This window comes from Pelophylax lessonae (assembly GCF_965119305.1).
Source record: "Pelophylax lessonae genome assembly, chromosome: 7".
In the NCBI taxonomy this organism is placed as follows: Eukaryota; Metazoa; Chordata; class Amphibia; order Anura; family Ranidae; genus Pelophylax; species Pelophylax lessonae.
In genome coordinates, this window is record NC_138774.1 from 171,385,305 (window position 1) to 171,412,482 (window position 27,178).

The 27,178-nt window shown below is 45.1% G+C and overlaps 1 protein-coding gene across 1 annotated transcript in view; it reads left to right on the forward strand.

Moving 5' to 3' along the window:
- The window catches only part of LOC309560084 (uncharacterized protein), a gene marked incomplete at both ends in the record, with an annotated part of 78,301 nt that overhangs the window by 16,827 nt on the left and 34,296 nt on the right, over nt 1-27,178 (forward strand). Inside the window, 2 exons of the mRNA XM_082263604.1 lie at nt 6,173-6,264; nt 12,382-12,434. Of these exons, the coding sequence (XP_082119730.1) occupies nt 6,173-6,264; nt 12,382-12,434 (145 nt within the window). The remainder of the gene's footprint in view (nt 1-6,172; nt 6,265-12,381; nt 12,435-27,178) is intronic.

The following is a 27,178-nucleotide window of genomic DNA, read 5'->3' on the forward strand; positions in this document are numbered from 1 at the left end:
GGGGACAGTGGGCCGCATTGCCTGCAGTTCTGGGCCGCAGGTTGGACATGCCTGCTTTACACTAAAGAGCTTCCTGCACTTTAAATTGGCAGTAGTATTTGTAGTATGGAGGCCATAATGCTACAATATAAACAGGTCTCTTCTATGTAAGTGTTTTTTTTTTTTCACTTTATTACACACTTAGGGCTCTTTCACACGGGCGGTCCGATCAGATCCGCCTGTCAGTTTTTTAGGCGGATCTGATCGGATCCTCCATGCAGCTCTATGGGGCAGCGGAGGTCACCTCCGCTGACACCCGCTGCCATCCGCATCCGATCCTGTGCTGAAATCTGGACGGATGGAAACCCTATTTTTCCATCCGTTCAGTAATCGGAGCGGAGCGGATCTGATAAAGGCGGACAAGCGGTCCGCTCTCCTCCGATCCCCCATAGAGGGCAGCGGGTGCTGAGACACCTCCCTCTCCGCTCTGCAAGCGGAGACGGAGCTGTCATCCGCCTGGCTCAGCGGGGATCGCGGATCGATCCCCACTGAGCAAACACGGATCCGCCTGCGGAGGCGGACCGTGTGAAAGAAGCCTTACTGCTATCTATTTTTCAGCTCCTTGAAGAAAGGTGTTTTTTTGTTTTTTTTTACAGATCTTACAACATGAAAATCAGTTGTACCTTACCTTCCTACTCACCCAGTGCAAAAGTTTTATCCTTTTTGCTGGCATCCCCAAAGCCTGAAAGTAGAACTAAAAGCTTCTGTATGGCAACCTCCTAGTAGTCATGATGACGTGGCTGATTTGTGTCTAGTAAATGGATTTGATACTTGTTTAGACTAAGTGAATAACACTGATTATGTTGTTACAATAGCAACAGGTGAACATGTTGTCCCTGAAGTTGATGTAGTGAAAGCAGAAAAAATGGGCATTGCAATTTGCTGTGTATGGGGCTGTGTAGCCGCAGACCAGTCAGGGTGCCCATGCTGACCGGTGTCTACAGCCAAAAGCACCTACAATGGGCACACAAGATCTGGACCACAGAGCAATGGAAAAAGGTGGCCTGGTCTGATGAATCCTATTTTTAAATCATGTAGACGGCCAGGTGCGTGTGCTTCGCTTACCTGGGGAGAGATGATACCAGGATGCACTCTGAAAAAAGGCAAGCTGGTGGAGGCAGTGTGATGCTTTGTGCAATGTTCTGCGAGGAAAACTAGGGTCCTGCCATTCATAGGAATGTTACTTTGACATGGACCACCTACCTAAACATTGTTGCTGACCAAGTACACCTCTTCATTGAAGTGGTATTCCCTGATGGTAGTGCCCTCTTTCAGCAGGATAATGTCCCCTGCTACACTGCAAGAATGGTTCAAGAAACACAACGAGTTTGAGGTTGATCCATGAAGGCCCCATCTCACAACTTACAGAACTCAAAGGATCTCACACTATATCTACAGAGGTCTAATTGGCGACCATGCCTAAACAGGTCAGGGCTGTTTTAACAGCAAAAGGGGATCTACTCTCAATAAAAAGTGGGTGGTCATAAAGTTATGGCTGGTCGGTGTAGGATGCATAAGCTTCATAAAGTAAATTAAAGCAAATTAAAACACTTCTTTGCATTCCCTGACTGACCAAAATCCTTCTTCATTTGTGTCCCACATGTTCCCACTTCCAAACGCTGCAGCTCTCAGACTAGGTGTCATCAAGAACGAATTGTGAATCGGCAGTGACCATGCTGATGACCGCCCCCTGCAAAAAAATTTCACCCCACTTTAGTGTAGGCAGGCACAGCCTACATGAGTGGCAACTTTTCTCTGAATTTAGGAGCAATGCGGCATCATGCTACACAATCACAGGAAGCTGCATTAGATAGATTTAAAGGATAAGTTCACTTTTGTAAAAAAATAAGTACTCTTTTTTTATATTTTTTGCAAGTTAAAAAAATGCTTTTATATCTTTTTTTTTGTCAGGGACCTGTAAAGCATTTTACACATGATCAGCTTATTGTGTGTGTAATGCCATGGTCCTGTAGACTATGTGTAGCTGCCTGCCTGTTCCTCCAATATGGGCAGGCAGTTACTGTACACTCTTACAGGAAGCTCAATGATCTACCAAGAGCAAACCGAGAATGCAAATTTTACAGAGGCACTGAGGACTTTCATGGTACCACCATAGACATAACAACCAAAGGTAGTTCATAGTTTAAAATCATCCATATTTTATTACAAAATTTCTAAAATCAACACTATACTAGACAAAGAAAAGTATGATTTAAAATTGATACAGGAAAAGGTACTCCTTCAAGACTGGATGCGGTTCCTTAATACCCCATCAGTTGAGGGGTCTATATTAGATGTTTATCCAGTATTACTCAACAGAATTCACAGGGTAGCCACTTCTTTAGGAGTAATAATCTGCAAAAGATAGAACATGAGCAATAATATACAAATAAAGTACCATATCTATATACTGTACATATATACTTGTGTACACACGCATATGAAGAATATACATGTCAAAATGCAGAGGTATATCTCTCTATATGCTGTGTAGAAAAACCACGTGGCCAGTGCGATAGATACTCACCCCGGAATTCACCCAGACCCAACAGTAGAAGGAGCACCACAAGGAAGTCGCCCTGGTGAGTGTGGGAGCCAGAGGCCCCTTTTCGCACAAGCTTTCCAATCCGCCTCTGTTTTTCAGGCGGACCTGATCGGATACTCCATGCATCCCTATAGAGCAGCGGATGTCAACGGAGACCTTTCCGCTGACACCTGCTGCTACTATCCGATCAGATCCTGCCGGTGAAATCCAGACGGATGGAAACCCTATTTTCCATCCGTCTGGAGGATCGGATCAGATGAAAACGGACAGACGATCCATTCTCATCTGATCTCTCCATAGAGGAGAGCGGGGATCTGACAGCTCCATCTCCGCACACAGAGCAGAGACAGAGCTGTCATTCACCTGCTTAGCGGGGGATCGGCGGATCAATCCCCCGCTGAGCAGAACGGACTCCGTCAGGCGCACCACCCATGTGAAAGGAGCCATAAATCAGAGGCAAGTATCTCTGTTTCAACAAAGGCAGCAAAATGTAACATAGCATAAACCTAAAGATAAACATTCCAAACAATACCACAGGTATGCACCAAGTAGCTCTAACACCTTAGAATATCATACAGTGGCGATATATATGGGCAGGTAAAATAAAATTCCCCCAGCTCAATTCCCCCAGCTCAAGTAGCCAAAGTCAATGATCTACAGTGGGTAAAATAAGTATTGAAAACGTCACTATTTTTCTAGGTAAATTTCAAAATTTGCTATTGACATGAAATACTGTATCGGTAACATCCCATGCAATCCATATATAAAGAAATAAAACAAAATAAATAAGTTCAGAAATTAAATTGTGTAATAAAAGGAAATGACACAGGGAAAAAGTATTGAACACTCTAACTGAAATTTATTTAATACTTTGTATAAAATCCTTTGTTGGTAATGACAGCTTCAAGATGCCTCCTGTATGGAGAAACTAGTCGCATGCATTGCTCAGGCGTGATTTTGGCCCATTCTTCCACACAAACAGTCTTCCAATCTTGAAGGTTCCGTGGACCTCTTCTATGAACTCCTGATCTTTAGTTCTTTCCATAGATTTTCTATTGGATTCAAGTCAAGGGATTGCCTGGGCCATTCTAACCGCTTTATTTTCTTTGTTTGAAACCATTTGAGAGTTTCCTTGGCTTTGTGTTTGGGATCATTGTCTTGCTGAAATGTCCACTCTTGTTTCATCTTCATCATCCTGGTAGATGGCAGCAGATTTTTATCAAGAATGTCTTGGCACATTCTTTCATTCATCCTTCCTTTTATGGTATGAAGTTTGCCAGTACCTTATGCTGAAAAACAGCCCCAAACCATGATGTTCCAACCTTCAAGTTTCACTGTTGGGTATGGTGTTTTGGGGGTGATGTGCAGTGCTATTTGACATTCAAACATGGCGTCTATTTTGGGATCCAAAGAGTTCAATTTTGGTCTCATCTGACCAGACTTTATTCTCCCAGTAATTCACAGGCTTGTGTAAATTTTGTGCAGCAAACTTTAAACAAGCTTCAATATGCTTTTTCTTCAGCATTGGAGTCTTGCGCGGTGAGCGTGCATTCAGGGCATGGCAGTTGAGTGCATTTTTATTTGTTGTTTTCTTTGAAACAATTGTAGCTGCTAATTCCAGGTCTTTTCTGAAGTTCTCCACGAGTGGTCCTTAGCTCTTGGACAACTCTTCTGATTATTTTCACTCTTTGGTCAGAAATCTTGCGAGAAACACCTGGTCGTGGCTGGTTTATGGTGAAATGTTCTTTCCACTTCTGGATTATGGCCCCCAACAGTGTATGGATTGCATGAGTTGTTACGACGTGGTGAAAATTGCATGTCAATAGCACCTTTTTAGAAATCTATTCACCTAGAAAAATGTTCAATACTAATTTTACCCACTGTATATATGGATATATGGAGGAACTACCGAGAGTTATCAACAGCGTCATTGTAGTTCTTCGAAAACTTCAAGCAAACAGCTGCAAAGGCTGACGTAACTTTTGCCATTCACAGTGAATGGATGACCCGGCCATATGGGGCTCTGTGGATTTTTTTAAGATTTGTTATCAAAGGTGGACTTCTCCTTTCAACTGACAGTTTCAACATATATTTGCATAACTTTACAAGGGGACTAAGGGAAAACTGCAGATGCTCTTAAAATGAAGTGCTAGTGCGCTTATAGCATTTTTTTTTATGGGAGGCAATTTTCCTGATTTAAAAAATACTTGGGTATACTCCTGCTCTAAAGTTTATCAGACCTGTTCATCAGTAACATTAAATCTCGATCTGACAGAATAACATCAGCCCACAATTTAGATAAAACCCATTTGCTCTGTTTAGGCTCACACAAATGTTCAAGGTGAAGCTTTTGAAGCACCTTTTTATGTGACATTCAATGCCTCTCTCTTGCCTTTCCAAAAGCATAAAGGATGTTTTGGTGCATTGATTTCAATGGGCTGCCGTAATGCTGCAAAAATGCAAAATGAGTTTTAAGTGGATCTGATATTTCTATGTGTTGGATACTCTGCCTTGACTGTCTCATAGCAAACTTGTGATCACAGTGGATTATTAGTACATGTAGTGTCTAGGCCTGATGAGATGAGGTAGGGCAGTAGAGAAGTAATAGCCTAGAGACTTTGAAAAGGGTCAGGCCCAGCTGGTATCCAGCTAGAACTACCTAGCCCAGTGCCAAGATGTCTTCCTTGAGGAAGACAATCCAGATGATTCCACAAAAATGATTATATTAGCTTCAAAGGAAGCATTCAGTAAGTCCTGTTTGTGTGATCTGGTCTGCATCCAGACATGGAGCAGGGGTGCCCATGCTGTATAAAATGTTAATAGAGCATCCACCACTTGCCATTTGCTGGTTTGGGTGGTTTGGGTGGGTTGGGTGCCATCATGTTGTTTCTACTCAGTCTTGTCTCTAGGAATACATTTGCAGGTGGCAGACTGCTTTGCCAGCTTGGGTGCACAGACGTGGGGAAGAAAACCCAAAACGAATGCCATAAATTTTAACTGAGAGCCTACAAAAAGGAAGTGGGTGTGATGAGATGAGAGGTTAATAAGCTATAGTCTTTGAAAATGATACATGGAATTGATTGATAAAATAGGAACATGAAAAGGGACGAGAACATTTTCCATGAGAAAGAATGGCACTGATTTCCTGGTCAGTATTTTGATGTAGGAACTCTTTCTAACGGGGTTATGCAAAAATGATTTTAGTTGTTTACTTATGTGTTTTATTGCCCCAGTATATTAAACGAGTGATGGTAAGGGAAGTCCTAGTATGTTTGTGTGCCTCATGGCCTATGCTGGCTTTCAGTAGGGCTAGCAGAACTTAAAATACTGACATACAAAATCTATATTCTGTCCCCTCCCCCCCCCCCCCCTTTTTATATATCCCATCTCTCAACCTGTTCCCTAATGTGCAGATGCAAATTACCGCACCATTCCTACCCTACAATGATGTAAGCTCAGTGTACACAATACATCAATGTAACAATTGTATGTAACCCTATTTTGTGAATCGTTATATCTGTTCTGTTGTACCTTGAAAACCTTTTCAATAAAAATGTAATGGAAAAAAAAAATCTATATTCTGTACAGATCACTCAGAGCTTCAGTGATGACGAAGAGGACAGCGACACTGACAGCGATGATGTGGAGGTCACAATCGGTGATATTCATCCATCCTGCATGTATGTTGGTTTTAATTCCTCCATAGAAGAATAAGAACAAGTTCTAATTATTATTAATAATCATTGGGGTGGTCTATGATCAGCATATACTGTATTAAAGACAGACACAACACAGTGTACATACAAAATGTACTACTTGGGTAAAAGGATGGCTTGCTTCCAGAATATTTTTTTTTTTTTTTTTCCTATTCTTTGGACTTATTGGTAACCGCAATATGGCTTTAAAAGTCCAAATGTAAAATGCCTTTTACTGTGAGAACATAAATTAACCTTGCAGCAGAGAATTAGGAATGTAGAACTGTGTGTTGGTTCTCAGGCCTGCAGTCAATGAGAAAAATTAGAGTTATTTCCCAGCTAACTGACACATACTGACACTGCTAAACATGGTCTGAGAATCTAAAGTTGGCCATTTACTATATGAATTTTGGCTGGTTCCTAATGAACCAGACAAAATTTGCTGCAAGGATGGCCCTTGTAAACCCCCTCCTTCCCATCATTCTTCAATTCTAAAAAAGCAAAGGAGGTGGGCAGAACATTTTTGGCCAAATAGAGGCTGTCCAGTCAATTACAGCCCCTGTTATGGTGTTCTGAATGTCACCTGCGGTGACTGTAAGAATAAAATAAGCACATCTCTGGTTGTCCATCTGCACTGTATAGCGTGGATAGAAACCTATTTGTAAATTCTTCTTTTTTTTTTTTTTTTTTTTTTTTCTTTTTAAATTTTTTATTGAATATTTGCATAAAACATAAGAGTGCAAGACAGTACCAAAAGGTATAAATTGAATAACCATCAAAATGTTTACAGTTTCACAGGTTAAGTTTAAATCTACAAAGAGAAATGACATTCAGGTCTGCTTTACCGACGACAGGGTATGTAAATGACAAAAGAGGAATCAAGTGAAACTAGTAAAGAGAGGGAACAGATTAGAAGGTATAAAATGAAGGTGTGAACAAATTCTGAACAATCATTGGGAAAAAAAAAGGGTCAATACTGAGGAGATGTCAAGTATCATTACTGTGTCATAAACCAATCTTTCCATATATTCCATTGTGAGTCAAATTTACTTTTATAACCACATTTGTTAGCAAGAAATAATTCATATAGATGATTGGTTTGTATGATTCCGAGGACTTCCGAAATATTCAGAGGATTTCCAGCCTCTTGTTATGAGTGACGTAGCTGCTAGCAGGATGTGAGTGACCACCGTGCAGTGGGATGGGGGAAATTGTCGATGCCAAGGTTCAGTATTGCCATTGCGGGGTTAGGAGGGGTAAGTATACCAGTAATGCTGGAAATACAGCAAAAAATACTGTTCCAGAAACTGGTAAGATGTTTACAGGACCAAAACATATGCATAATATTACCAACAGCTCCACAATCTCTCCAACACAGTGAAAAACTGGATTGTGAAAATGTGGACATCTGTAAGATACCACCTCCAGGCTATTTTTTGTAAAAGTTCCTAATGTGCTACACATCTAGAAGTGTTGTAAACTGCTTTAAATGCGCATTGCCACTGGGACTTAGTATAGCTTTTACCAATGTCAACTTCCCATTTTTGATATGGGGGCTAAACTTGCAGAAATTAAGCTTATCTTAAAATTGTAGAAAAGGGATATGCCTTTATGGGGCATAGATATTAAGGGAATTTTGTATTTTTTTTTAATTCAGCCTGCAGACTGAATGAAAGGGACTGGCCAGCTTTAGCTTAGAACAAAAAAAAATTGTTCGAGGATTAAACAAGAAAACACTTGCCACCGTGTATAGCATTTCTAATACATGTGATGTTTTATAATCTAGATCAGGGATCTCCAAACTTAACAAAGGGACAATTTTTACTGTGCTTTTAGGGGGGCCGGACTGTGGGCAGTTGGGAGTAGAAATTTGCTCCAGCATCAGTGGGAGTAGACCATTTCTAAGGCTTGGTGGTCAGTGGTGTTTAAAAAAAAAAAGACATTGTGCATGTGGTCAGCAGGAGTCAGAATAGTGCCCCGTCATTGGTATTTGTGGGAGGAATAGTGGTTCATAATTGGTGTCAGTGGTAGTAAGCATTCCCCATCATTTATATCAGTTGGAGGAATCTTGTTTAACTGTTGGCGTCAATGGAAGCAATAGGGCCCCACCATTGTAATTAATGGGAGGAATAGTGCCCCATGTTTGATATTAGTGAGAGGAATAGTGCCCCTTCCTTTATATCAGTGGGAGGAATAGTGCCCCATCTTTGATATTAGTGAGAGGAATTGTGCCCCTTCCTTTATATCAGTGGGAGGAATAGTGCCCCATCTTTGATATTAGTGAGAGGAATAGTGCCCCTTCCTTTTATATCAGTGGGAGGAATAGTGCCCCATCATTGGTGTCAGTGGGAAAAATTATGCTCCATTGTTGGGGTCAGTGAGAGGAATAATGCTGCTTTTCAGTAGAAGGAACTGTGCCCCAAGGACTGGATAAAGTTAAGTAGAAGGGCCACAGTTTGGTGACCACTGATCTAGATTCTGAAATTTTGGAATATTTATTTTACAATGGACAAAAGCAAACCTGACATGTATGCTGCAGTCAGTCACAAACACTCAGTCATTAAGTCACTAATATTTTAACACTGCAGTAAAGCAAATACCATTGCCAGGCTTAGTGACTGGCATTGAGCCTCACTACTCGGTGTACCCCACAGCTTTGTCAAACTGTAAGTTCCATACACAAAGGAACAAATTGGAGTCCACATACAGCAGATACGTGCCTTGACACATTTCAGGCTACTGTGCTCAGTCCTGAGACGTTTTGAGATAGGGTCTCCTGGTGGTTTACCTCATTAACACAGCAGTATTTTTATTTTTCTGCGACATAGTTGTGTTTCCCCAACCCAACACCAATAGCAGTGAGGAACCTGGAAGGGGGACTTAGGGGAGTATATTTGCCTTCACAAGGTAAGGAGGAAAACACTCTTGGTACCATGTGTTAGAGGTGTATGGGAAATGGTTTTAGTAAAAAAATATTTTTTGCCTGGTGTGGGGCTCTAACTAACACTTTAAACAGTTACAGCAACAGTTATTTCCTTTTGGGATAAAGGTTTTACATTAATGAACCCCTGTCAGTGGTAAATGGTTTGTCTCAACCCTCTACCTGCCACTTTTACTGGACAGCTCAGTCTGGTAAAGGAAGTTCCTGCTGAATGGACACATTTCAATCAGTGTATGGCCAGTTTGACGCTAGACCGCATAGACACTCGCAATTCTAAAGTCTGACATGTTAAGTATCTCTATATACTCGACAAAACCTCCCCTTTTTATATTTTACTATAAAATTGGATACTGCATTTGTGTGCCCTAAAATTGACTTTCTTGTGTTTTTCTGAAAAAATAAAAAAATAAATAAAAAATTTGCGGCAATATTGTGTAACCTAAAGGGTTTGACTCAGCACTATTTTAGTGATAAGGGCCAATGCTTTTATGAAATTTATAAAATTTAAGAGGGTTACTAATCTCCAGGCCTAAAATGATTTTTTTAAACAGCAAAAGGTTTAAAGTGTAAGTTCATGTTTTTCAGAAACAAGTGAAAATGTGAACTAACAGTCAATCCTCCTCATCCCCGGTGCCCGCTGTATTTACCTCTGTGGGTGATGCGCTGTCAATGCCCACTCAACCAGTGCAATGGTCCAGGAATTCTGATTTGTCAGTGCTGGTTCAGAGTAGAGCTGCACGATTCTGGCCAAAATGAGAATCACGATTTTTTAGCTTGGAATAAAGATCACGATTCTCTGTGTAACAAAAAAATTGGGATAACTTTACGTTTTTTTTTTTTTATTCGTTAAAGTCTATTAATTGCGTTTGAAAGACTGCTGCGCAAATACAGTGTGACATAAAATATTACAACAATCACCATTTTATTCTGTAGGGTCTCTGCTAAAAAAATATATAAAATGTTTGGGGGTTCTAAGTACTTTTCTAGCAAAAAAAAACTGATTTTAACTTGCAAGCAACAAGTGTCAGAGAAAGGTCTAGTCTTTAAGAGGTTAAACTTCTTCTCCCTGGCAGAGGGAAGGAAAAGATACAATGTAATCATTTTTGTTTATAGTTACTGGGAGACTTTAATGCTGATAGGCGTTTGCCGGGAGGCTTTTTTTTTTTTTTCCACAGCTGTTCTCTCTGCTATGCAAAGAATCGAGGAAATGTCAGGTTTAGATCGTCAGGGGGGTGAATCGAGATCGCGATTTTCATACGATTTAATCGTGCAGCTCTAGTTCAGAGCATCTCTGTGCCTTAGAAACGCTGCAGAGAGACTAGGGAGAGAAGTGAGGATTTCAAAAATCCCCCGGACCGCTGCATCGGGTGTGTGGGCACTGACGGCTCATTAAAGAAGAAAAATAGTCCTATATCGAACTATCTAGAGCGCTTGCTAGTATTTATATACAAGTGTGATCAGATACTGTGCAAACAATATGTGAAATGATCCCAATGCTTTGAAAAATTATATAAATATTATAAATTAATAAAATCCTGTGGTAAATGAATCAAAATGTGACATAAGAAGCATATATAAAAATACATATAAAATATAGTGTTTAAAAGTTCATCACGTGATATAAATAAATAAGTGATTGTGAAAGTTCCAATTTTTGTTGTTTTCCTTCAGTTCAAAATGGTTTTCTTCAAATACGTAACTGGATGATAAGATGAAAGTGCACAGTGATATTTTCCACAATTTATGGTGACTTTTTTCTTAAAAGTGCAAGTGCTGTTTTCCTTTTATCCTGTGATATATTAGAAGGTGGGTGACTTACCAGATGTAATGGGTCTCATATTTCATACGATATTGAGGCCAATCACGCTTGTGGGCCCTCAGGGCCACGGTAGGTCCCCTTGTGGTGCCTCCTGGATGTGCAGGTGATGATTCCCTTCTTACCGCTCCATAGATCAGCGTATAGTAGAGGTATAAAAGAGATAAAAGCTCCAGATAGCGTAATACAGTTTTTTAAAAGGGTTTTATTCCCATAAAAAGCAGAGTTCCAATAAAAGTATGCAGCAATGATCGGCAAAGAGTGCACTTTTTTAAGTGTTACTTTACTTTTACTGACGGCTCATTACCCATGAAGGTAAGTACAGCAAGGATATAAAACACAAATGTGTAGCGCTATCCACAATTGAAAAATCAAAACCCAATATACATGACAGTGAAGCAAAACAATGTGAAGTCCATATAATAGTCCTTAAATGAAAAAGGAAACAAAAACACTTGTTCTAAGAAGAAGGAACCACAAGTCCCAGCATGCGGATGTAATCTGTACTTCTTAGCAAAAAAGGATCACCCGTGGAAGGAAGAGCCCACCAAATAGCAGCTTACCAGATTGCGATGGCCACCCAAACTACTGGATAGGCCACAAAACGCTTGACACAAAGTAAGGAGACCGCCAGGTATCACTTCTTAGGGTGTTGTAACAAGGAGGCATTCCAGACCAGGAGCCACATGTATATAAAGAAATGTACAGGCACATGGCGTAATAGAGTTTAAAACATCCAATTTATTTGTAAAAAAAAAAAAAAAAGGCACTCGCATGGTTAAGAGTATTCAGACATATGCATTGTGTCATTATATAGAGAGCGATATGTGTAAATGGAAGAACTTGTATATATTGCACATTGTACAGATAAAGTTTCGCAGAAGAACATTGCAGAATATTAAAGAAGAATGATCACTTTTTCTACAATATTAATTTTTTCTATTGCAGCTAGCGTTACAGGGCACCTAGGAAGATGGGATGAAGGCGAAAGTGTTCTTTTTCCCATCATTCTAGGTGCCCTGTAATGCTAGCTGCAATGCCAGACGGGATGCCCTACTTTTGGCACACGGGTGCCGGACACCACAGCTAGCAAGGAGTTGACAATGTGCTCCTTTCGCTAACATCCAGCACTTGCCCCCCTTGCTCCCTGCAGTGTAGGGCAGCCATCTGCCAGCTGGGGGGGGGGGGGGGGGCACCCAGTCCAAAATGACAGCTAGCATTACAGGGCACCTAAGAAGATGGGGCAGTATGCTACATGGACTTTGTCCATTTTAGGAGCTGAGTATTGGAGAAAAAAAAAGAAAAATCCTTCTTTGAAATAACTTTGAGTTCATTTATTTTTCAGGGAATCCGCAGGAACCCAAAATGTCAAAGGAAACCGAGGCTATGGAGCAGCTGGTAAAATATTTCTCTTCTTTACCCCAGTCTCTTATTTATGCAGTTTATAAAATAAAAAAAAAATCTGTTACTGATATGTTCCATTTCCATTCAGGCTGTGAAAAGTATGCTTTCCTCTAACAACTGCTCTTTAACAGCAGCTTGGCTGTACCCCCAGTCTGGATGGGTTGTGCAGTGAAGGCAGTCTTAGGATTATGAAATAGTTTGTGGAACACTGGGTGTAATAAGTCTGCTTTCTTCAAGCCTGTCTCCAATGTGTAAATGACTACTACTGAATAGAGGCGCTGTGCTGTGGATGTTCATTTTCAATTGCTTCATACTTGGCAACATTTGATTACATCTTTCTACACTTTCTTGTGTGATGTTAAGGCTTTCATGTAGCTTCAGGATATTTTCTAAGAGTTTGTTCAGGCAAGAAGCTGATCTTTTAATAACAAGGATAAAGTTATGTTTTTTCTTTATACCTTCATTGTTTCACCAAATATTATATACAACAGTAGAATAAAACGGAACATTATTTAACAACTCGATGCATGTTTGGCAAATGGAAGAATTACAATTATCTATGAATGTCTGGGTTGTGTATGTATCACTGATATAGGGAACCAGTACGGAGTGCCGGTCAGTGTTCATTTTGGCAGCAAATTTCAATTTAGTTTTAGTCTTAGTTTTAGGACTAAAATGGCATTTTAGTTTTAGTTCCATTTTAGTCTTCTGCAAGTGTTTTAGTTTTAGTCGTATTTAGTCGACTAAAACGTCCTACATTTTAGTCGACTAAAACGTCCTACATTTTAGTCGACTAAAACGTCCTACATTTTAGTCGACTAAAACGTCCTACATTTTAGTCGACTAAAACGTCCTACATTTTAGTCGACTAAAATCGAATGGGTGTAGTTCAATTGTAATTTGTAATGCATTATTTAAGCATTTCTCTACAATTTCCAAACTCCTTATATACTACTGCTGGTCCTGGAGTGAAAAATCTAATATGTTATTATTTATGGGATTAAGCTTTGAGCATGCACCAGTGTTAATTTTGGCAGCAAATTTCAATTTAGTTTTAGTTATAGTCTTTTGACTAAAATGCCATTTTAGTTTTAGTCGTATTTTAGTCATCTGAATTGTTTTAGTTGTATTTTAGTTGACTAAAATTGTGTTAATTAAGTCGACGAAATTAACACTGGTGCCGGTTCACAGTGGTGCGATGCAGGAACCCTGCAAATCCACTGCAGGTTCCCACATTGCACTCGATTCGCAGGTAGTTCACACTGCCATATGCGATCGCTGGGGGTGTCCATACAAAGTTAACACCCACAGATCAGTTTGCATATTGCCATGCGAACTGTCAATTCGAACATGAATCGGATCACACAGGTGTGAACACTCATTCGATCTGATTCTGGTGCAGACCAAAAAAAGGGTCCTGTGTGACTTTGGTTCGAATGCGATACGAATTCAGCCATACAATCTGTATGGCTGAATTCTCAATGTACAGACATCACATGTGATTTACTTAGCAGTGCAAATCACCGGCACTAAGACAAAAGAGAGGAAACCAAGTAGGAGAATAGCAGGTCTGAAAAAGAGCGTAAGTGGAAAGTATGGTCTGTGCTGGAGAATGGTGGATGGGACTGGCTATCAGAAGTCTGCCTAGGGCAACCGGGAGTAACTATAAGGGCAATTTTAAAAGAAAACTGTTAGAAAAGTTATAAGACTTGCCAGTAGAGGTTTATTTAAAAAATGTTTGAAATCCCATAGGGAGCCATATGTTTAGATTGCTTCCCATTTCTAGAAGCAGTTGAGTGTTTATTCACAGAATAAGAGAAATCTTGAACATTACTAGTGATTTTGGTTCCTAAGATGCAAAATTGCATTGAACTCCCCACTCAGAGAGAAATAAATTATTATGTAATTCCAAATCTGGTTTGGAGTTAAATATTAGGTCCTTTTGGCCTATCAAAAATATTTTTGAAGCTTGAGAAGCTCTCATCGCATCTCAAACGTTTTGTTTTTTTTTTTTTTGTTTTTTTTAATAAAATTGGGAATGTTCTAGGACTAGTAAAAAGGGCCGGCCAAAAAAATTACGCCCAACAAAAGTCCCCCACATCCATTATTTTATTTAAATATAAAATTTAGAAAATATTTATACTGTTCTCCTCATCTTCAAAACTCACAACCAGACTGGTCCAACAAACACCCACTGTCTGTCCTCAGTCCTCCTGTCACTCTTGTGTCTGCCCCACTGCCCTAGAACATCCAGCCTGCCCTGCTTGAGATGGAGTGCGCTGATGTCTGACGTCATTGCGCACACCACAATCACGTGAGGGATGTTCCCCTGGAGGAGACACTCCACCTCCTTATACTCATCGTTTGTACTACGGGCGGCAATATGAGATGGAGAAATGCAGCCTGTAACGCGCCGCAAACTGATGACACATAAAACCGCTGGAAAAAAAAATCTTGGGAGTCAATTTGCTGCCCCTCTCCAAGTGCTGCCTGGGTCCAATGGACCCAGCGGGACCCATGGTAGGCCCTGCCCTACTAGTAACATTAAAAAGATTGTTCTCTAAATGATGTAGTCTTTTTTTTATTGTAGCTTCTAGATCTCTGGTACCCAACTTACTGCCCTTTTGGTGCTTATTGTCTTGTCCTTTTGAAATCCTTTTGTGTCTTGTTGCATGCATTCCAATGCTCCTTACTGCAGAGACCAGTTGCAGGTGTGGGCAGTAACCATTTGTTTGTGCTATTTTGCCTATTGGCCTTACAAACAGACAGAATTTGGTTTCACCTCCTGAGTTCAGGTTTGTCGAGTTGTAAACCAGATTCGCCGAACTCTTGGCGAATTGAACCCTGGCAGATTTGCCTATCGCCGCCACAGATGAATGAAATGAGTGCATACAAAGTTACCATTGTTACTGTGTCTGTCTTTCTAACTCGCTTTTGAACGATGTTTATAAACACTGTCACTATCCATTTTTTTTTTTTTTACATCAGCAGCTATTTACACAGCAAATTTTTTTGACTTCTGGGAATTGCTAAATAGTATGTAGCACCCTACAGGGTAGGCGCTAGGTAAAAGTATAGTGGGCCTTGGCTGCCTAACAGCAGGGCCATAATTTCAGCTGGGCTGTCATGTCTCCCAGGTGTGTCTGCTGAGAGGGGAATCTCCCCACTGGCTCCATGAGAGGATTCTCATTGGGCAGTGGAGGAAATCCAATCAGAGACACATTCAGGCCTGTATCTACCCCAGAAGGCAGATTCTGCCGCAGAGGATTCTGGGAGTGGGTATATGTTTGAGGGGAATGCATGACGCAGAGTCCCAGGAGGGAGAGTATGGCTGTCTCTCCTCCTGTCAAAAGGATCGGGTGTTCTGGGTGGCTGCCCGGGAATCCAGAGGATGCTGAGTTGAGCTGCAGGAGGGATCCGGTGTGCCGAGGACCAGTGGAGGAAGAGGGGTTCAGTTCCAGGAAAGCCTGCCAAGGTCATGAGTACTGTGAACTGCCCCTAGGGGTCTGGCAAGTGTAGAGGGGACCACTCCAGAGAAGGTTCTAGGGATCCAGGAGTCAGCTAGCTGTTAAAGGGGGTGCCTAGTCAGAGGACCCTGAAGTGTTAGAGGGGGCGCCAGCGGTTGGGCCCTGACATACAGTGTGTAGTGTACAGAGTTAAGAGTTGCAGCGGCACAAGCAGTGACAAGGAGCTACTTTGGTCAGTGAAGGGCTGAAGGGAGCTGTTCAGTGATTTTTGAGCTAAATTGAGTGTCAGGAGTCAAGTGTTCTACAGCCCTGGATCTTCTGAGTTAACCACTTAAGCCCCGGAAGATTTTACCCCCTTCCTGACCAGGGGGTATTTTGCGATTCGGCACTGCGTGAATTTAACAGACAATTGCGCGGTCGTGTGACGCTGTACCCAAACTAATTTGATGTCCTTTTTTTCCCACAAATAGAGCTTTCTTTTGGTGGTATTTGATCACCTGTGCGATTTTTTTTTTTTTTTTTTTTTTTTTTTTTTTTTTTTTTTTTTTTTATCATGCGCTATAAACAGAGCGTCAATTTTGCAAAAATAACTATTTTTCACATTTTTTTATATGAAATTCCCCCCAAAAAAATGTAAAAATCAAATTTTTTTTTTTTTTACGTTTTTGGGCAATTTGTTTTCGACCTATGTTTGGTAAAAAAAAAAATCACAATAAGCGTATTTTGATTGGTTTGCGCAAAAGTTATTGCGTTTACTAACTACAGGAAAGATTTTTGTTGTTAACGCGTAATGGCGGCGATCTGTGGAGGTGTGTCCCTAGGGGCGTGCTTCTAACTGTCATTGGATGTGGCTAGTGGTGTAATAGCACAGATCAACGGTCCTACATAGCAGGACCGAGTGATCTGTGTTTCTCTATCGCTCATTGACAGACGTAGTCTTCTTGATTCTCAAGAGCTGGGTTATGTTGTCTCCGCAGGAGTAGGACTAGGCAGAAAGACAAAACGTTCTGGCTCCACCTTAGGGGCAGTCCCTGAGGGTATATCCTCCCTCTCTCTGCTACAGGGAATCAGTTTTTTTCTGTCTAGTCAGGAGTAAGGACCTAAGTTCCTTGCTGGGATCTTTTGGTCCTGGCAAGACTTTTTTCTTTAAGAAAAAGACATTTTTTAGGTAGTTTTTCTCCAGTGTTTTTCCTGTGAGATCTTCAAGCAAAAATGCCGGACTGGGCGACACTTGTGGTCACCCCAGCCGGCCTACGAGCGCGTGCAGACCATGGCATTGCGCTTGGTCGGCCGCGACACATTCAAGTAAGTATGCGGGGCCGGGCGACGGGCTGGATGTTGAGATCCAGTGGTCACCCCGGTTTCTGCCTACGAGCGCGTGCAGACCAGAGCTCCGCGCTGGGTCGGCCGCGACAGAGTCCCAGTGGAGGGACTGACCTTGCGAGTTAAAAGTCTCGCTTGGACGCCAGGAACCAGAGAGTCGAGGCGTCCGGAGTGGTCCACAAACCCCCACCCCGGTGGAGAGGGTATTGTGAAGAGGGTGCCTGTCGGTTCGGTATGGTGAGTAAACGTTCCCTTTTTTTCTTTCCTCGTTATGAGGCAGTATGAATTATGGGCCCCTCCATATATGGTCAGTATATATCTGATACTTACAAGTCCCCCTTGTAATACAGCATGTGTTTGTGGGAAGTGGACTTGGTTTGAGAACTAACACTCTACCCAGCAGACTGTAACATTACAGCAGACATAGGAGGTATAATCCTACCTTATTTGTAGTGTATCTCCTGTAGATCCATATATCGCCTCTTAGCAGAGATGCAGGTGGATGTGCTGGGAAAACGATTTCGGCGGTCCGCCGCCATTTTGCCGTAGACCAAGTGCATGTATGTCCTCAGGTCACGCCGGCCGCCATGTTTTTGGAGTCTTATGTCTCTTCTATGGGGACGGCCATGTTTCGTGAGCCCAGCTACCTCGTGGAGAGCTGGGAACGCCGGAAGGCGTACACAGGGGGCGGAGCCACGTCCTTCTACCCGGGAAAAAGCAACAGCTCCTTCCAGTCTGTAAAAGACAGACGCTGACTGCAGTTGGTTGGAAACTTCACTGCATCGGTTGGTGAGCCTTGGGGGTCCCTCTCTCTCTCTGTGGGATCGAGAAGCAGGTACTCTGAGGGGCGCTATTGCGCTAGGGGGAGACACACAAAAAAAAAAAAAAAAAGTTTTTTTGTTTTGCTGGCAAAGGTGTCCTGAATTAACATGGACCCTGCCACTCATGTATCTCCTCCGGATCCCCTCGAGGGGTCTGCAGGATCCTCCAGCACCCCACTGACAATTGAATCATTGTCAGCTATTATGGAAACTTTTGTGTCCCGGGTGGAAGTGGCTTGTCAGGGACAGGGCGCAAGAAAGCGACCCCCGCCTAACCCCTTATTATCTGAAACCTCGGATTCAGACTCTGAGCCTATTTCTGCAGTTGCAGGTACTTCATCTGGGATTGGTGTCTCGGGTCCTGTCTCTTCAGACAGCGAGGAGGATGTTTCGGCATCCGCCATAGCCCGAGAGGAAGCGTTGGTAAACGCACTCATTGTATCTGTTCAAGAAACCTTAAGGTTACAGGGTATTCCATCGGAAATAGCTGAAACTGAAATCCCTTTTGGGACTAAAAAACGCATCAAAGTGGCGAAGGTTTTTCCATTGCCCAAATGTTTTGGCAATCCAATCGAAGAAGAATGGCGTCTGCCAAAACGCACTTTTACTATTTCTAAACGCATTGACAGGCGTTATCCGTTTGAGGAAACCCTCATTAAGAAATGGACAGAACCACCTGTGGTGGATTCACCAATTGCTAGATTGAATAAAGCCACGGTTATTCCTCTAGAAGACGCTCCGTCTTTTAAAGATCCAGTGGATCGCAAGATAGAAGCTATGTCTCGCACCATGTTTTCCTTGATTGGATCAGCTTTCAGACCTATAATAGCTATTGGTCTGGTTTCGCAGGCTGTAACTGAATGGACCAAGTGGTTACGCCGGGACTTAGAAGAGGTCCCTCAGGCGGTATCAGATTTGTTGGAACAAATGATGCAGGGGTTACAGTTTGTGTGTGATGCGGCGTTAGACGCCACTCCATTATTGGCGCGAGCATCAGTCTCAGCAGTGGTTCTCAGGCGTACACTGTGGCTAAAAGGTTGGCTAGCCGACCAAGGTTCCAAAAAAGCATTGGCTAATATCCCCTTTTTAGGAGAGCGTCTATTTGGAGCCAACTTAGATGAGATCATTAAGGATCTCACGGGTGGAAAGAGCACCTTTTTACCGCAAAATTTTAAAGGTAAAGGAACTCGTCAAAGACGAGGGCCTTCTTTTTCTGCTCACAAGAGGTTTTTTCGTCCCGCGGGTGAAAAAACTAAGTCCTCCAAAGCTCCTGCAGGAGGCGTCAGGGGTCGTTGGTCGGGCAAGCAAAAGCCCGCCCCCTCCAGACCTGAAGATAAACCGTCCAAAGCCTGAAGGTGCGCCCCCACCCATAACTGGGGTGGGGGGACGTCTTCGCCGGTTCCCGGATCCATGGCTTTCCAGAATCCCGGACAAATGGGTTTGCAAAGTCATAAGGTCAGGGTACAAGATCGAGTTTCGATCTCTCCCACCGGCGCGATTCTTCCCTTCCAATATCCGACTATCCCCGGATCGTTTAGAAGATCTGCGGAGAGCAGTCACAGATTTACTACAACAAGGAGTGGTAGTCCACGTTCCTTGGACAGAACGGTTTCAAGGGTTTTATTCAAACCTATTTACAATACCCAGGAAAGAGGGCAAAGTGCGTCCAATTCTGGACTTAAGGGCACTCAATTCTTTTGTCAACATAAGAAGATTCAGAATGGAGTCCATTCGCACAGTAGCAGCCTTCCTGCATCCAGGGGATGTCCTAGCGTCCATAGACATCAAGGACGCATATCTTCACATTCCCATTTTCGCAGGACATCAGCGGTTTCTACGCTTTTCCGTAGAAGAGAACCACTATCAGTTTGTGGCGTTACCTTTCGGTCTCGCCACGGCTCCGCGGGTCTTCACGAAGGTGTTGGCCCCAATGTTGGCACTTCTGCGCCAAAGAGGCATATCGATCCTTGGTTACCTAGACGATCTTCTGCTTCATGCAGAGTCTCCTCAGACCTTGCTACAAAACATAGAAATTACTATGATTTCTTTACAGGAATTCGGGTGGCTGGTGAACCAGCAAAAGTCATTTCTGGTTCCCACCCAGAGGCTCGAATATCTGGGTCTAATTCTAGACACAGTCAGGACAAGAGTTTTTTTCTTCCGGTAGGGAAACTCCGAAAGATTCAATCAGCAGTCCAGTTGTTACTATCCAACAGCTGGTCTTCTCTTCAAACTTGCATGAGGGTTCTGGGGTTGATGGTGGCTTCCTTCGAAGCAGTCCCATTTGCCCAGTCCCATACCCGAATTCTTCAGCAAGAGATTCTTCTCAGATGGAATCGGAATCCGGAATCCCTGGACAATCAGATCCGATTGAGCAAACAGACCAGAGAGTCTCTGGTCTGGTGGCTTCGGTCTCCGATGCTCAGCCAGGGAAGGTCATTTCTGCCAATATATTGGACGACAGTGACCACGGATGCCAGTCTATCCGGATGGGGAGGAATTCTCGGTCAGTTATCTGTCCAGGGACTTTGGTCCCCGGAAGAATCCAGGTTATCGATAAATGTATTGGAACTGAGAGCGATCAGACTTTGTCTGATTCACTGGACCGAGCAGCTCCAGGGCAGCCCGGTTCGGATCCAGTCGGACAATGCCACGGCCGTGGCTTATGTCAATCACCAGGGGGGCACCAAGAGTGTCCGAGCGGCCAAAGAAGTGGCTTGCATTCTTTGCTGGGCGGAACGATTTGTTCCAGCAATCTCTGCGGTGTTCATTCCGGGGGTGGAGAATTGGCAGGCAGATTATCTCAGCCGTCAGACTCTGGATCAGGGGGAATGGTCCCTCCATCCAGACGTTTTCCACCAGTTGTGCCTACGGTGGGGCACCCCGGATGTGGATCTGTTGGCATCACGATTCAACAGGAAAGTTCAGAGATTCGTGGCTCGCTCCCGCGATCCTCTAGCAGAAACCGCAGACGCACTGATTGCCCCGTGGGGGCAATACCAGCTAATGTATGCCTTCCCTCCTCTCGCGTTGCTGCCAAGACTTCTTCGCAGGATAGAGGAGGAAGGAATTCCAGTAATTCTGGTAGCTCCGGACTGGCCTCGTCGAGCTTGGTACGCCGACGTGGTCAGACTGGTGGCGGACGTCCCGTGGAGACTTCCTCTCAGGGAGGACCTACTGTCTCAGGGACCGATCTTCCATCCTGCTTTACGATCGCTGGCTTTAACGGCCTGGCTATTGAGACCCAGGTGCTGAAGGACAAGGGATTGTCAGCTTCAGTTATTCCTACTCTAGTTGAAGCAAGGAAAGCGACTTCCAGAAAGATTTATCATCGCACATGGAAGTCCTACATTGCATGGTGTGAACCTTTGGGGTTCCGTCCTCGGTCTTATTCGATTAGTCGAATATTAGCTTTTCTGCAACAAGGGGTTGAGCAGAAACTGGCCTTGAGTACTATCAAGGGTCAGGTCTCAGCATTAGCTATCTTCTTTCAGAAGCCTTTGGCTACTCATTCCTTGGTGCGGAATTTCATCCAGGGGGTGCGACATCTGGCTCCGCCAGTGCACGCGCCGTTACCCCCCTGGGATCTTAATTTAGTGTTGTCGGTTCTTCAGAAACCTCCCTTTGAAGATATTAGGGAGATTCCTCTACCTACGTTGTCCCAGAAGGTGGCCTTCTTGGTGGCTATTACTTCTGCACGCAGGGTGTCAGAACTGGCCGCATTATCTTGTCGTTCACCATATCTGGTGGTTCATAGAGATAAGGTGGTTCTTCGTCCGAATCCATCCTTCCTACCAAAAGTGGTTTCAGAATTTCATCTGAATGAAGAAATTGTGTTACCTTCCCTGTGTCCTAAGCCCAGTCATCCTCGGGAGGTTGTTTTACACTCCTTGGATGTGGTCCGGGCGATCAGGGTATACTTGAAAACGACAGACTCGTTTCGCAAGACGGATTCACTTTTTGTGATCCCAGATGGACCCAAAAAGGGGTTGCCTGCATCTGCCGCGACCATTTCTAGATGGATCAGACAGACGGTAGTACAGGCTTATTCTATTAAGGGTCGGGAGCCCCCGTTCCCTGTTAAGGCGCACTCCACTCGGGCGCTTAGTGCGTCATGGGCCTTTCGCCATCAGGCGTCAGTGGTCCAGGTGTGCAAGGCGGCTACCTGGTCGTCGGTGCATACCTTTACAAAACATTATAAAGTTGATGTAATGGCATCGTCTGATGCCTCGTTTGGCCGCAAGGTTTTGCAGGCCACAATTTGAGGAGACCAGTGGTCTACCTCGAGGGTTTTTTTCCGTTGGAAATTTTTCTTTAGTCTCATTCTTTGTTTATAATGAGCCTTTAAAACTTCTAGTTTGGCACCGGTTGGGCCTTCTAGATTGGATTTGATTTTGTCAATCCCACCCCTCATTTGTGGCACTGCTTCTGGATGTCCCAGCTCTTGAGAATCAAGAAGACTACGTCTGTCAATGAGCGATAGAGAAAAATGGATTTTTGTAAGATCTTACCGTAAAATCCTTTTCTCTTAAGCTCATTGACAGACGTAGTACCCGCCCCTCTATCATTGAGTTGGGTTGGGTTAAATTCTCTGTTACTGCTTTAGAACAGAACTGATTCCCTGTAGAAGAGAGAGGGAGGATATACCCTCAGGGACTGCCCCTAAGGTGGAGCCAGAACGTTTTGTCTTTCTGCCTAGTCCTACTCCTGCGGAGACAACATAACCCAGCTCTTGAGAATCAAGAAGACTACGTCTGTCAATGAGCTTAAGAGAAAAGGATTTTACGGTAAGATCTTACAAAAATCCATTTTTTTACACAGGGGAGAATGACAGGCGGCTTTGTTTACACTAGCCGCCTGCCTTTCTCCCTCTCTGCCCGACGATCGGAGAGAGCCGGCGGACATCGGGTCCGCCGGTCACATGCGCCGGCTTCCTCTGGTACGAGAGGGGGCGGGAGCGTGCCTCCGGCGGCGCGTGCTCGCCCCCTATTCGCTCCCAGGCTAGTGACGTACCAGTACATCACTTTGCCTGGGAGGGGCTGACCGCCGCCGTATATAGTCGGGCGGCGGTCGGCAAGTGGTTAACAAGTTAAAGTCGAGGTTCCAGCACTAGTACAGCAAAGCAGTGTCTTCAAACGTCAGGAAGCGCTGGTCAGCATTCAGCTGGCATCAAGACAGCGCCAACGGGCATTTTTGTACAAAGTCCCAGTTAACCTAGTTGAGCCAGAGGAGTATCCCACTCATTCCCTTCTCTCATCCCCAAAATACAATAAACAAAACCAACCAAAGATGCCGGGGTGGTCAATGTCTCAATTCTCACACTTGGGTTCACAATTTAAATCGGTTGGAGGAGTCACCGGTAACAATGGCAGACCCACATCAGGCTCAAGGCCTGGAAATATTGCTACAAGTACAAGGAAGGAGGGACAGAGGGACATGGCATACTGTACGTGCCCTGTGTACTTTAACCACTTTACCTCCGCTCACATGGAGGCTACTGCGGCAAAGTGCCGCGATCCCGTCCAGCGACGTAGACCTACGTCGCTGGACTCCGCCCCTTGTGGGCGGCGCTCGCGCGCCGCCGGAGGCTCGCTCCCGCTGTGTTCATTCACAGCGGGAGTCGGGCCAGCGGAGGAGCAGCGGCGATTGCCGCTGCTCTGCCCCGATCGTCGGGGATCGAGTCTGGAGATCCGCCCGCTGTGTGTAAACACAGCGGGCGGATCTCCATAGTGACAGGGACTGACAGATCGGAGTGTTCAGCATAGCTGGACATCCGATCTGTCCTTCTGTCACACAGTCACCTCCCCCCCCACACGTCAGTAAGCACCAGGCATACATTAACCCCTCCCTCTCCAATAAAATTAACCCCTTCCCTGCCAGTGTCATTTTTACAGTAACAGTGCATATATATAGCACTGATTACTGTAGTAATGTCACTGGTACCCCCAAAAGTGTCAAAAATATCAGTCAAGGGTCCGATCTGTCCGCCGCAATGTCGCAGTCCCGCAAAAAAAATCGCAGATCACCGCCATTACGCGTTAAAAAAAAAACACCAGAAGGGGGCGTGGCCTGACCGTGATGGTGTGAGGACGCATCTCGTGCGAGCTCCTGCTTCCCTGAGCCTGCCGCTTGACCTGTAGCGACCACCGATCATCTACTTACCTACTGGCGATGCCACCAAAGAAGCGACCGTCCTCCCAGCCCCCCGGAGGGCTCTCTGCACGCTCCACGGACCTCCGCGATCTCTTCTTAGCAACCCCTCGGAGCCGCCGCGAGGCGGCCAAGATGGCGGCGCCCCGATCCTCTCCGGCCTCCACGCTGCTCCCGGGACCACCTTCCTCCTCTGGAACACAGCTATCCCAGGTACAGGGGCGCAGCCCCAACCCCTTCTTGCCGTATACTGCGGTGTCACCTCACTCCACAGACTCTGGAGACACGGAGGAGGACTGGGACTGGAAGGCCCACATTAAGGCCTTGCCGACCAGGACGGAGATTGTGCACCTGATCACCACTACGGTGGAGCAGTCGGTCACTCAGGCATTGGAGGGGCTGAGGGCGGACACTGAGGCTCTGGGACACAGGGTGGCTTCCCTGGAATCCGGCCAGGATGATATACTGCATTCCCTGTCCTCCTTTCAGGAGGCTGCTAGCACGCACGACACTGTCCTTAATACACTTATGGATCAGCTTGATGATTATGAGAACAGGGACAGACGCCAGAACATCCGCATTCGGGGGCTTCCTGAAGCCACCAGAGCTCCTGACCTGGTCCCCTCTGTTCAGGGTATTTTCCGCCAGATTTTGGGAAACAGAGCCCCTGATATCATTGACATTGACAGAGCGCACAGGGCCTTGCTTCCCCCGCCAAAAGAGGGGGAGCCACCCCGGGATGTCATATGCAAACTTCATAAGTATGCTGTGAAAGAGGACATTATGAAGGCTGCACGGTCTATGGCTGTAATCGACTTTGATGGCGCACAACTTTCTCTGTTCCCCGACCTGTCTAGGCGGACACTTATGCAACGGCGCTCCCTGCGCCCCCTACTGGATACCTTACGCTCTCACCAGGTGGTGTATCGCTGGGGATTCCCCTTCCGTCTTACTGCCTCCAGGAATGGCAAGTCGGCCGTTCTCCGCACCAAGGATGACTTGCAACGCTTCTGTACTGCCCTAGATGTCCCCTTGACAGACTTTCCTGACTGGAGACTGCAGAGTGCTCTCCCCTTGCCGCAACGCCCTGAGCGGTGGCAGCAGGTCACCTCGCAAGGTGGGAAGCGTCGCAGAGGTTCGCGACGGGGCTCCGCCCGGGCCTCCCAGCACGACTGAACGTTGCTCACTCTCGCTAGAGACTTGCCGGACGGTGGGCTCTACTCAACTTCTGCTGCTAGGGGGTGCTTGTCTGGGTCCCTCTATTGTTATGGTGGTATTTACACTAGGTTGTTAAATATGCTTGACTTACATATTGATGAGTTCAGGGTGGGACTTTCCCCCCTGCGGACTGGGGCTGACCCGGGGCCCTCAGGGGCCGTGGGTCCCCCCCAGCCTGGCTACAGGTCATGTTTACTTCATTGTTGATGTTCAATGGCTCGGAGATGCATTGCTCCTCTCACTGGTGGTTCAGTCACTACCCCACAGTAGGTGGCCCCGTGGGTCTGGGTAATCCCGAGTCCTTGAGGGTTTTTTTTCTCCCTTCTTTTTTGGTTATGGTTAGTTGGAGCTGCCCCCTCTTTTTTTGAGGTTGAGGGGGCGTGTCCCTTCGGGATGGCTCTCCATGCTGGGGATGGTTTTTGTCTCCTGCTCTCTCTTTTCTACTCATTGTTTCCACTGTCCTATTTTTTCTGGCTGTCTCCCCCCTGCCCTCTCCCCTCTTTTTCCCATTCCCTTCTCTCTTTTCCTTTTCTTGGGTGGTCTGGGGGGGGGGCTGAGGCCCACGGTGGAGGTGTGGAGCAATGCGTCTTGGAGTTCTTTTTGCTTCCCTTGCTGATCGGGGCGAGGCCTTTGATCGCATGTTGTTTACCGGTTCTTGCCGACTGCCCATTGCTGTCTTATGGCTGATGTATTGCGAGTGACCTCGTACAATGTATGGGGTCTTTGCTCTCCCAATAAGAGGGGAAGGATGTGGCAGGAACTGCGTCACTTGCGCCCTGATGTGCTTTATTTACAAGAGACGCACTTCACTGCCTCCTCCACTCCCCGCTTACCTACCCAGATGTTTTCCCAGTGGTATCATAGTGTATCCCCAATTGCCAAAGCCAGGGGGGTTGCCATAGCCATCCACAAACAATGTCCCTTTGTACTCATGGACTCCCTAACGGATCCTGAGGGGCGCTTCCTATTTCTGAAGGGTACGATCCATGGCCACACGTACACTCTTGCTAATGTGTATGCGCCTAACTCTAGAACAGTCTCCTTTTTGTCCTCAACCCTTACCAAGCTCAAGGGGTTTCGGGAGGGCATTGTTCTCTTAGGGGGGATTTTAATGTGGTACTTGATCCCTCCCTGGACTCCTCCTCGGGATGCTCTCCTCTTTCTTTTTGAGCTCAGAAGCACCTTCGGAGGCAGTTCAGGGCCCTGCATTTGGTAGACTGCTGGCGGATCCTCAATCCCGGGGTTAGGGACTACAGTTACTACTCCAAAGTTCATGACATGTACTCCAGACTGGATTTGTTCATGGTGGATCAGTACCACCTGGACTCTGTCTTTGCCGCTTCGATTGGGTCCATTACCCTCTCTGATCACTCCCCGGTCTCCCTGATGATCACGCCCCCCGGTGCTCACCGTGTGACCCGGACGTGGCGCCTCAATGAAAACCTCCTGGATGACCCCTCCATTTTGGATCAGGTTACTGGAGAGGTGCGCTCCTATTTTGAGCTTAACTCTTCGCCTGATGTCTCCCCGTCCGCTGTCTGGGAGGGCCATAAGGCTGTGATCAGGGGGGTCCTCATTTCGCACGGTGCACGATTGAAGCGGCAACGACAGCAGGAGATTTCTGACTTGCTGGATCGTATCCACGATTTGGAAATCAAACATAAGCGTGCCAGGGCTCCTGAGGATGCTCGTTCCCTAGAGGAGCTCAGGAACACCTTGTCTTCCTGCCTGGACAGACGGGCCCGGGATAAGCTGCGCT